Genomic DNA, 12,823 nt, shown 5'->3' on the forward strand with positions numbered 1-12,823 from the left:
ATGGCCACAATGTTCAAAGCTCTTCACAAACTTAATAGAAAATGGTAAAGATAATACCCAAAGAGTTTTAAGAGCAATGAAGAACATTTGGGTACGAATCAGTCACTGAATTTCTGATCACATCCTGTAACTCTACCATGCGTAAGGGTCACCAGCCAACATAAAGGTTCACACAATAGAACCTACTATCGTGATACTCAATGCCCTTTGTAAATTAATGGTTGAAGCAGGCCGGTTTCTGTTTAGTAAATACTTTGTTTTGTAAATATTGTTAATACTGTATAATTAAGAGCAGACAGACCAGCCTTTTAACAAAACGAGGCAACCATATATGTAAAGACCATGGACAGGACTGTTCTACTGAGGCGGGTCTCTTGGCTGTCCGTTCTTTGTTAGTCATTGTAAATCTGGACCGTGCGTGTTATAGAGCCACTTTGACATCTCAATGGCAGTGGTTCAATAATGCTGCTTCTTCTCAGGATCCCTTCTGCTACTGCTCCTCCTCTTCGCTCGTAAGCAGCACTTCCTCTGGCAACATTGCACATGCAAGAAGAGTGAGAAGCTCCACCACATGAGTAAGTCTACCGTTATCATTTGTATAGAAAATATCAGATGTACGCAGCATTTTAATAGGGAACATTAGGAGAACTTACAATTGGTGAAAACATTTTTTTTTAATTTAAATAAAAGCAATATAAATGCCTTACAGTGTCATTTATTAAGCTGTAGTAAAATAACATATTTGATTGAAATGCTATTTACCTATGGTACCTTAGCTTTCTTCGATTTTTATGTCCACTCAAAATGTCACCCCTCTTTTTCGCCATTCAAGCTCCATCTTTTTACTGCATTTATCTATAGCTTCCTGTCTCATCCCTTCCACACGCCCTATGTTCAGCATCTCCACCCTTTCTTCCATACCCTGCTTCTAGCATCTCTTCCTCTTTCTTGCATTATGTCCAGAATCTCCAAGCTTCTTCTCTTTCCCTGTGTTCCTTTTTTCCTCTCCCATCCTGCATCTCTTCCTCACTCTTGCCTCTCTCAGTCTATCATCTCTCCCTCCCCTTTTTGTCCAGCATTGCACCCACTTTCCTTTCCTGCTGCCACTGTTGTCATTATGCTTCACAGGTCTGCAGCAGAAGTTTTTAAAAAAAATAAAAGCCAAATGTAGGGCCTCAAAGCCCATGAATGTGCTCAGTATTTCTTGGTCCCACCCCTCCAATGCAGACTTCCCGTGCTGGAGAGAGCAGGACTGGCTCATTGATGCTTCTCATTTTCATTTGGAGGTTCTTCTGCTCCAGCCCTCTCTCTCCCCTCCCCCATAATGGCATCATCTTCATTGGTACAAGCAGAAGAGAAGAAAAAGAGTCTTTGCATGCTGGAAAGCAAACTGAGGGGGGTCACCACGCAGATGTTTTGGGGCAGCACTTACTGCCCCTCCATAATGTCACTGTTGGCTAGCGGGTACTCCAAAACTAGCTTGTTAAACTCTGATGTACCACCAATCTAAATTATCTCTATGCTCAGTGCTGAATATTAACCTTATATCAAATGAGCATAAAACCACAAAACACATATTTCAAATGATCATTAACAACGTGGTACAGTGGTTAAAACTACCTCCTCAGCACCCTGAGGTTGTGTGTTCAAACCCACGCTGCTCCTTGTGACCCTGGGCAAGTCACTTAATCCCCCCATTGTCCCAGGTACATTAGATAGCGAGTCCACCGGGACAGACAGGGAGAAATGTTTGAGTACTTGAATAAATTCATGTAAACCGTTCTGAGCTCCCCTGGGAAAATGGTATAGGAAATGAATAAATAGTGTGACAAGTTTCAGCCTCTGATAACCAGAGCTGGTATTGTGACATCATAATGCCTCATTCCACCAATACCTAAGAGCCAACCTCATTGGTGATGTCACAATGGCTTGATTATCCTTTACTTGGCTTTTTTGATTTCTAGAGCTACCTTAGCACACTAACATGTGACCCTGGGCAAATCACTTAATCCTCCCCATTGCCCCAGGTACATTAGATAGATTGGGAGCCCACTGGGACAGACAGGGAACATGCTTGAGTACCTGAATAAATTCATGTAAACCGTTCTGAGCTCCCTGGGGAGAACGGGATAGAAAATTGATTAAATAAATAAGTTTTTACCAAGGCAAAATGACTAACATAAATGGAGTTAGAAGGTAAGAAATTTTCTTTTGTACTGACTGAGAAAGTTAGCCTGCACGTTTTCTACTCCTAGAGAACTTCTGCCCAGTGAAGAGAAGTCGAGGAGCTTCTGTTGACGTAGGCCACTGCTGTCACATTGTCCGAGAAGACCGCCTGCCTTGCCTTCCAGAGGCTTCCTCAGGGCCTGCGGTGCTAACCGAATTACGGAGCACTTTTGCTGAGCCTGTGACCAATGCCCTGGAACAAGGTGTACCATTGCAATGACCCTCTTCCCCCTCCTCCAAATACATACACAACAGCGAAGGCTGGTATTGGCTGCTAAAATCTCCGCAGAGGAAATGCAGAGAGGTACGTTGCTTATTTACTCCATAAAAAATTACAGGGACTAGAGGACACTCAAAGTTACAGGAAAATACTTTTCAAATAGAAGAATTTTTTTTTTTTACTAAGAGAACAGTTAAGTTCCGGTACACATTGCCCGAATATTGTAGCACGAGCAGCTAACGTAGCTGTTAAAAAAAAAAAAGTTTGGAGAAGTTACTGGAGGAAAAGTCCAGTCTGCTATTGAGACAGACATGGGGGAAGCCACTGCTTTTGCTGGGATTGGTAGCACGGAATGTGGCTACTGTATGGATTGGCCACTGTGGAAGCAGGATACTGGGCCAGTGCACCACTAGTCTGACCCAGTATGGCTATTTTTATCGTGGGTGTGTTTTTCATCTAGGCTCATGTTTTGGACTTAGGCTCTGGTAGATGCCTAACTTAGAAGTACTGATTTAGGCCAAGAAAACCCTATTATAAATAGGGTATGCCTAAGATTAGGATGCCTATCGATGCCTAAACAGTGCACACTTGAGTCACGCTACTTGGCACCTACCTTTTAGGTGCCATTAACAGAATCAGGGTCTAAGTGCTCCCACATTAACTCTGCATTATCCAGTTTAGTGTACACAGTTGGATAAAGCAGGAAGGCCCACTCTGCACCCATGACACGCCTCATCCTAAAAGTAATTCTAAAATAATCAGTAATATGCAAACCACACATTAAGAGCTCAACCTCCTTTAGTGAAAGCGCCCTTCAGCCCCTTTGCGACTATAAGAAAGTCCCTAAATAGACATATGCCCTACACACAGGTATGTATTTTTAGCCACAAAGGGGGTAACTTTATGAAGGTTTTTTTTTCCCCCCACACTTTTCAAACACAAAAGAGGGAGGAGGGTTCTATAAATGGTGCCTAAAGTTAGGCATTGGGATTAGAGAATGGCATGGGGATAAATTTGTCCCCGTCCCCGCAGAAACTCAATTTCCCTGTCCCCGCAAGTTTTGTCACTGTCCCTTGTCCCATTCCTGTAAGCTCTGCCCTAACCGCACAAGCCTCGAACACTTATGATTTTAAAGGGTTTGAGGCTTGTGCAGATGAGGACGGAGCTTAGGCATTGGTGGAATGAGGCATTATGACATCACAATCTGAGCTCTAGAATGTTGCTACTTATGGTTTTAAAGGGTTTGAGGCTTGTGCAGATGAGGACGGAGCTTAGGCATTGGTGGAATGAGGCATTATGACATCACAATCTGAGCTCTAGAATGTTGCTACTTATGGTTTTAAAGGGTTTGAGGCTTGTGCAGATGAGGACGGAGCTTAGGCATTGGTGGAATGAGGCATTATGACATCACAATCTGAGCTCTAGAATGTTGCTACTTATGGTTTTAAAGGGTTTGAGGCTTGTGCAGATGAGGACGGAGCTTAGGCATTGGTGGAATGAGGCATTATGACATCACAATCTGAGCTCTAGAATGTTGCTACTTATGGTTTTAAAGGGGTTGAGGCTTGTGCAGATGAGGACGGAGCTTAGGCATTGGTGGAATGAGGCATTATGACATCACAATCTGAGCTCTAGAATGTTGCTACTTATGGTTTTAAAGGGTTTGAGGCTTGTGCAGATGAGGACGGAGCTTAGGCATTGGTGGAATGAGGCATTATGACATCACAATCTGAGCTCTAGAATGTTGCTACTTATGGTTTTAAAGGGTTTGAGGCTTGTGCAGATGAGGACGGAGCTTAGGCATTGGTGGAATGAGGCATTATGACATCACAATCTGAGCTCTAGAATGTTGCTACTTAGGATTTTAAAGTGGTTGAAGATTGTGCAGATGAGAATGGAGCTTGCAGGAATGGGACAGGGGCAGGGACAGAAAAAAAACTCGACGGGATGGGAAAAGAGTTCCCGCGGGGACGGGGAAAATTTTATCCCCATGTCATTCTCAAATCGAGATGACCCGTGCTGGGTGAGTATTCTGAAAAACACGTTATGAAGCGTAGCCTTTACTGAATACTAATTTAGCGCCGATCTCGTGACTAACTTTGCTAAAACTCGGTGTAAATGCCGCTGTGCAAATAATGGAGGTTGGGCGTGTAAATGACCCTATTCTATTACATCCCTGACCCCGCCCATGACCACACCCCCTTTTGAGTTGCACACTATAAAATTTAAATATGCAGTTTAAAGAATAAGGCACAGGGCTGTTCCACAGGTAAACTTCCAATTACCATCAGTTATTAATTCATGGCTCATTATCTATCTTCGACCAATGCCCAAATTTTGGCGACCTATACAGAATCTGCACATATATGCACATATAAGTATACATGCCAAAAGAGCACATATACATACGCATGCTCTGTATATAGGCATTTCCAGGGGGAAAGTTTGGGTGAAGAGTTGTGCAGTATGAGAATATTTTCAGAGCAAGCGTGAATTTCTAAGCCATTGGACTCGGTTCTGGGTGCTTATTTGATAAGGTAAGCATAAAATAGGTGCCCTTTATTACTGTGAGACAGACACCCTCTTATAAAAGTACTTCTCACAGCTGTCTTGGGTTGAACGATACATGTCCCTCTAGGATCCAGCTCTTATTTTACTAATATTTTGCTCACTCATGTAAACCACAACTATGCATAAGTGTGAAGCAATATAAACCATATGTATCTTCAATATAAGCTCTTCTCATCAGGGGTGTTTTCTGCAACTTAGTCACTTTTAATCAACGGACATACGTGCACTGCTTAGGCAACAATTTTGCAGTTTTAATCGTGGCCTCATTGACCAATTTTATGCGCTTTTTGAATCGCACTGAATGCGGAGAGAAGTGGACCGAATGGCGTTCACAGGGGGCATCCTTGAAACAGCCATTGGGCAAAACTTGTCGGGTGAAGATGGTCCCCAGCCTACATAGCTGAATGGAGCACACAGACAGGTGCTTTTTAAGCCTATTTAAAAGCTGAAATTTTTGTTATCACAAAATCTGTAAATAAAGCGTTTGAATAAAGCGCATAAAATTGGTCAATGAGGAGCGCTACAAAATCGTTGCCTAAGCAGTGCACATATTTCCGTTGATTAAAAGTGACCAAGATACAGAAAGCACCTCTGATGACCTAAATAGAAGATCTTACATTGAAGATACATATGGTTTATATTGTTTCACACTTGTGCATAGTTGTCCCTCTAGGACAGTGGTCTCAAACCCGCGGCCCAGGAGACACATGCGACCCGCCAGGTACTATTTTGAGGCCCTCAGTATGTTTATCAGAATCACAAAAGTAAAATAAAACCGTTTCTTGATCATACGTCTCTTTAGCTATAAATGACAATATTATTATTAAGACTTGGCCAAAAGGAAAGATTTATAAGCTATAAAGAGTTTTACCTCATGCAAAGTTGTCATTTCTTTAATAAGACATTAACTATTTTTTTCTGAGGCCCTCCAAGGACCTACAAATCCAAAATGCGGCCCTGCAAAGGGTTGGCGTTGGAGACCACTGATCTAGGATGGAATATTTCCCTTTGGAATGGCAAGTTGCTGCTGACATAGTGGGTCAGTTAATAAAAGTTTAGGCATGAACATGTACATGCTAGTGAACAGAGAAGGACATGGGGACGACATTTATACCCATCTCATTTCTAAAAAAACTCATCCGTACAACAAGCGAACAATTGCCTTATTGAAAATGATGGAACGAGTGCAGTGGAATTGAAGTCTGCATGGACGGGGTGGAATGGGGTTAAAGCTTGCAAAAGACAGTGTGATGATGGGGACAAACTTTAACCCTGTGTCGTGTTCTACACTCACGGCAACTCAGAAGAGCTCAAACACAGTTTCTTATCCTCGGTACGCTTTTTTTTTTTTTTTCTTCATAATAATGTATTTTACCTGTTTCCTGGTCCGTGTCTTCCCTGTTCTTAGTTTGATGTATCGTGCTATCAATTCATTCCTACCTGAAACAAACAAGAATTAAGAATAAGAATCCAAACTCACTATCTTTGCATACAAAATACATGAGCAATAAGGCTGCTGTCCCTCAGAAAATGTATGGTACGTAATATTTACATAGCGACACTGCAGGATGTGCAGGGATGCTTTGAGTTCATCACAGAATATATATATATATGCTCCTATATGGGCACAATTTTACTATGTTGCCACATAAACGTACATATAGGTAGGGCCAGAACACATCTAATTCATTTCATAGCGTTATAAATGGGCAGCAAATCTCAATGCAGTCAAAATCATATACGAGCATGGATTCTGTAGCAACTTTGACCCTGTTAAAAACTACTTCAGCCCCCATCAGGCTCAGGTCATTTTCAATAGGATAAATTCCAGTATTATGGTTGACCCTCACACCAGATAGATAGAAAAAAAAGATTGCGTGACAGAAGAACTGAACAATTCTTTTCACATGTGTTGAAAAGCAATAAAATTACAGCACTAGAGTTTCTAGCACATCCCTTTTTAATCAAATGAAACTCTTAAATGCTCTGCGAGTGCTTCATGCAGCAGCAACCAAAGATATAGCAGCTTTAACAATTCCCAGTGGCATAATGTGCTCCATGATTACCAGAATTTTAAATGGACAGCTGAAAATGCACCAACTTGGTCAGAACCCCCAGCACACCGAGTACAGTTTCTGCTACACATGAAAACAACTTTAAAAGGAGTACATAAGAACATAAGAAGTTGCCTCCGCTGAGGCAGACCATAGGTCCATCCTGCTCAGCGGTCCGCACCCGCGGCGGCCCATCAGGCCCATTGCCTGAGCAATGGTCTATACCTATCTATACCCCCCAATCCCTTTTTCTTCTAGGAATCCATCCAAACCTTCTTTGAAACCATTTAATGTTTTCTTGTCTACAACAGCCTCTGGAAGCGCGTTCCATGTATCCAATTTAAATTAAAATTGCAAAGCCAGGTTTACTTTTTATTCTCAAATCTCAGGAATGTGACTGTAATGTTTTCAAGAAATATAATAAACTCCCTGGTTAAGCAGTTAGCGTAACTGGGTTTGGACAGGTTCCTAGAGGAAAAGTCCATAGTCTGCTATTGAGATAGACATAGAGGAAGCCACTGCTTGCCCTGGGATTGGTAACATGGAATGTTGCTACTTTTGGGGATTCTGGAATCTTGACACACTGATATTCTGCCTGGAATCTTGATACTCCTTAGGGTTCTGGAATGTTGTTACTAGTTGAGTTTCTTCCAGGTACTTCTGACCTGGATTAGCCTTTGTAGAAACAGGATACTGGGCTAGTTGGACCATTGATCTGACCTAGCATGGCTATTCTTATGTTCTTAAAAAAACTCCCCCCTCCATGCAAATTTCCAGCTGACCTCCTACCCCTCTTCTATTATTTCCTCAATGACTCTATCATGTAACCAGCCACTAAACTGCAACTTCCCTACATGTAATCCTCAAATCTCCAACCTTCCTTCAATTTCTCCTCAAAGCCTCTACTATGTACCCAACCCCTAAATTTTAACTTCCTGGAAATGTCCAGCTATCTTCTAATGTAATCCGCTTAGAACTGCAAGGTACAGGCGGAATAGAAGTCACTAATGTAATGTAATGTAGACTAGCATGGTTTGGCAGGCTGGCTGGCTTGCTAGGAGCAATTAATACATAAATTAGTACAGAAACAAAACACTGCTTTATTGTTTGCCTCACACAAAATAGAATGAATTTGGCTTACCTCAGCCAAACACATAAAGGCATCAATCTGTTTTCCCAAGGCCTGCCTCTGCCTATCTCAAACCTGAGAGTTCCTTTTCCCCCTCAGGAACCTCTGGAGAATAAACCCAGCCTGGGTAGAAATACCTCTCTCCTGTGAGTCCCGTTCCTGTGACTCAACACTGAGCTCCATAGCCCAGTGCATGCTGGGACCTATAGTTCCACATTTGATTAGCATCTCCTGATGCCTGGGGGGTATAATATTTGCATGGGGGGAGAAAAAAAAACAACCCTTAATTTATTATAATTCCATTGTACACCCTGGGACAAAAATTCTTGCTCAAATACACACTCAACATTTCTTTCTATTGGTCTTTATTTGTATATTTATTTTCCCATTGCTGAACTGATTTTGCTCAGAGCCATGAATCCATGTCAAGAATACGGATTACTGCCCCATAGATAACAGTAATTGAATTTCACATTTATGTTCACATGGTGGGGGGGAGGAGTTTGAAAATCTGATGTGTTATCAAAGCACTCAAACTTTCATAGCAACTCTTTAAAGTAGAGCTGATAGCTTAAAAAAAAAAAAAGGAGTTGAAGCCAGGCGCACAGAAATAGCCCCTGATGCAGGCATATGCCAAAACGTGGCTCAGTAATAAAGCGATTTACCAGACTGCTGTGGGTTTGTGTTTTTTTTTTCTTCTCCTGGTTTCCAACTCTTTCCTTCATTATTTGTTCAGCTGGATGCTTCCTCTGCTTTTAATTGGCTTGGTGTTTTGATTTCATACATTTGTCAACATGCAAACCTTTCACAATGTCAATAGAAAGCTTAAACCCTAACCACAGGAAGAGTACAGTGAAAATGTGCATCTTATATCAATGAGGCCTCAACAGCCACATAAGAATTGCCAACTCCGGATCAGACCTTAGGTCCATCAAGTCCGGCGATCCGCACACGCGGAGGCCCCACCAGGTGTACCCTGGCATAGATTTAGTCCCCATGTCACTCTATGCCACTCATAAGGAGATGTGCATCTAGTTTACCCTTAAATCCTAGAATGGTGGATTCCGCAATTACCTCCTCTGGGAGAGCATTCCAGGTGTCCACCACTCGCTGCATGAAACAGAATTTCCTGATATTTGTCCTGGACTTGTCCCCCCTCAGCTTTAGTCCTTGCCCTCTTGTCCGTGTCACATTGGACATTGTAAATAACTTTGTTTTTCCTGCTCTATTTTATCGATTCCTTTCAGTATTTTGAAAGTCTTGATCAGATCCCCTCGCAGTCTCTTCTTCCCAAGGGAGAACAGCCCCAGTCTCCTGAGTCGTTCCTCGTAATCCAGGTTCTCCATACCTTTCATTAGCTTCGTTGCTCGTCTCTGCACCCTCTCCAGCAGATTTATATCCTTCTTTAGGTATGGAGACCAATGCTGGACGCAGTATTCCAAGTGCGGTCTGACCATCGCTCTATATCTTTCTCTGATCTACTTGCGATTCCCTTCTTTATCATGCCTAGCATTCTATTTGCTTTTTTCGCCGCCGCCACACATTGCGCCGACGGTTTCAGGGTCCTATCTAACAGTACCGCCCAGGTCCCTTTCTTGTTCGGTCTTTCCCAGAGTTGCACCTGACATTCTATACTTGTGTTCCTTATTCTTTCTGCCTAAATGCATCACTTTGCATTTTTCCACATTAATCTTCATCTGCGACAAGAATATCTAAATGTTTATTCTAATAAAAATGCCAAGCATTTACCTAGGCAGCATTTTCTGTTCATTAATCCAGTACATCTCACTGATCTAGCTACAGAAGAACCACTCAGGGAAGGAAAGGCCACACTGCTGTCCTGAAACATCACTTACAGAGACATAGTAGACGGAAAATAAATCAGGAAAGAAGGCACAGAAGAGAGGGCTGAAGCCTTAGAAATAGCAAGATAAGAAGAGCTGAATGCAAGCTCTTGGAGAACTGGCATCCGAGTGCCCTTATTGTAAAGCACTATCCCATCATACTTAAGCACCCTTGTAGCTTCCATGTCCCCAAGTCCAATTTATTTGATATACTGCAAAAATCTAAGCAGTTTACAAAGGAATTAAAATAAGGGAAGGGGAAACGGATAAGACACAACAGCAGTGGCAATAAAGCTAAGCGAAGAATAAAAGCAGACACACACAAGAGAAAATACAGGGGAAGGGAGGGCAGAAAAGCTGTCCTCATAAGCTGCAGTAGAAAGGGGCCTTAGCACGCGCTTATGCGGGTTCCCCATGCGGTTAAGGCCATTTTTACTGCAGCCCAAAAGTGGCTAATATTCCGTTTTCCCTATTAACAGATAGGCGCTAATGTTTCCATTGTGTTGCAGAATCGGCAGATCGAGTGCAATATTAATATAACGTGAGTACCGTATTTTCACGCATATAACGCGCGCGTTATACGCGTTTTTACCTACCGCGCATACCCCTCGCGTGTTATATGCGTGAGCGCGGTATACAAAAGTTTTAAAACATAGTTCCCACCCCGCCCGACACCCGATTCACCCCCCCAGCAGTTCCGCTCGCACCCCCACCCCGAACGACCGCTCGCACGCGCTCCCACCCGCACCCGCATCCACGATCGGAGCAAGAGGGAGCCCAAGCCCTCTTGCCCGGCCGACTCCCCGATGTCCGATACATCCCCCCCCCCCAAAGGTACGGGGAAGGGGGGTGGGGGGGTCGCCAGGGGGGTCGTGGGTCGGCTGGGGGGGCGGTCGGAGGTTCTTGGGGGGGGGCGGTTGTTGGGGGGAGGGGGGTTTGCGTCGAGGGCAGGAGGGCCTGGGATCCCTCCTGCCCGTAATGTAGTGCGGGGTGGGGTTAGGGGGTCGCCGTGGCCAGGAGGATTTGGGCTCCCTCCTGGCCCAATATTGTAGGGGAGTCGGCGGTCCTTCGGGGGGAGGGATGTATCGGACGTCGGGGGGGGCATCAGGCTTTCAGGATGGGGACAGACCTTCAAGGGGGGACAGTGCACGGAAGTCAGGGGGGGTGAACGGAGAGTCGGGACAGCGCACGGAAAGTCAGGGCGGGCGAAAGGAGCGTCGGGCAGCATGTGCGGTATACCCGTGAGCGCGGTATACCAAAGTTTTTGTACATATCATCGTGATTTCTGCGCGCTATACCCGTGTGCGCGTTTTATACGGGTGCGCGTTATTTGCGTGAAAATACGGTAGTCACTTTTTGTTATGTGTTTTTAGTTTTATGTTAGAAAATAGTGCCAAAAGTAATAGAAATTTGTATTGTATTGATTCCACAGAGCCCACTGCCTCTGAATCCCTGACGCACCGGGAGCCTTTGGCAGCCCCGCGAAACGCAGGCTGCGCCGGACTGAATAAATGAAGCAGTTGTAGTGATAAAGCTCTGGCAGCATCCAAAGTGAAATGCTAATCTAGCCCTAAAGCAGCAAACGTTAGGATTTGGAGTCAAGTTTTGTTGGGAAAGTGACTCCGATTCCGTGCAAGGCAACTTGTGGGAATAATTGTGCGCTCATTACACCGCCCGAGATAATTCCGGTTTTTTTTTATAAAAATTAATTTCTTGTAGAAAAAGATTAGATTTAAAGGAAATGATTATTATAACATTAAATAAAATGAAGTATCTTTATAAGTAAGTAGGTGGTAGGGTGGAACTCGGGCCGATGAGGTGAACATGAGCTTTTCAACTTCGGTTCAAAAAAAAAAAAAAAAAAATGACCCGTAGTGGGTAAAATCAGCTCAATAAGTCTTGAGGCCCCAGCAGAGATCTTAATTGTAAAGTTTCTTTTCCCGCTAAGGGCTCCTTTTACGAAGGTGCGTTAGGGCCTTAACGCACGAAATAGCGCGTGCTAAAATGCCCCACGCGCCAGCCGCTACCGCCTCTTGAGCAGGCGGTAGTTTTTCGGCTCGCGTGCACTAAAAACGCTAGCGCACCTTCGTAAAAGCAGCCCTACGTTGTTTTGTATCGCAGGTGATATTTTGGGACTTTGGTTTATAATCCATTAGTATGCGGCCATTAAGAGCAAATAAGCAGGTGAGCACTTACTAAAACACCTATTTTGTATGTGGTAGAGACTTGCAGGTTGATCGCCTAGGGCTGGAGTTTATAAACGGCGCCGTCAGCGGTGGCCGCCTAATAAACAGCCGACAAACGTGCGTTAATCGTGCAACAGCGCCTTTCCTAGAATCGTGGTTTTATGAAAGGTGGGCGCTGGAAATGTAGGCTGGGGTATTCCCAGTGCCTACCTCTCACATGAATCGCAGCTAAAGGAGGCGCTTTACGACGCCTAATGCCGATTCTGGCATTATCCATACCTACAGTGGCGCTAGGCATTGCTAAGAGTCTTTGTAGCTGTGATGAGCACCTACGTTTTTTTAAAAAATTATTTTAATTGTGATTTAAATGGCTTTTATTCCACTTAAGTTAGGCGATGGTAGGATGCCCACCAGCGCCTAAATTAAGGAGCCAGTTGCAGAATATGGGCCTTAGTGCACAGTAGTGCTGCCCGATTCACGATTCGAATCGATTTACCAATTCACTTCGGGTGAATTGATTCGAATCGATTTACCACGCCACAAAATCAGCCTTCCAATTCGTTGACTGACTCTCCCCCTCGTCCCTAAAGCAG

General features: G+C 43.8%; 1 protein-coding gene across 8 annotated transcripts in view; it reads right to left on the reverse strand.

Annotated features, from left to right (window-relative positions):
• The window catches only part of TEAD1 (TEA domain transcription factor 1), a 241,338-nt gene that overhangs the window by 58,810 nt on the left and 169,705 nt on the right, over positions 1 to 12,823 (reverse strand). For all 8 annotated transcript variants that reach the window (XM_033928298.1, XM_033928299.1, XM_033928296.1 and 5 more), the window contains one exon: positions 6,393 to 6,457. In XM_033928298.1, coding sequence (XP_033784189.1) covers positions 6,393 to 6,457 — 65 coding nt within the window. The remainder of the gene's footprint in view (positions 1 to 6,392; positions 6,458 to 12,823) is intronic.

Source organism: Geotrypetes seraphini, chromosome 19 (assembly GCF_902459505.1).
Source record: "Geotrypetes seraphini chromosome 19, aGeoSer1.1, whole genome shotgun sequence".
Taxonomy (NCBI): Eukaryota; Metazoa; Chordata; class Amphibia; order Gymnophiona; family Dermophiidae; genus Geotrypetes; species Geotrypetes seraphini.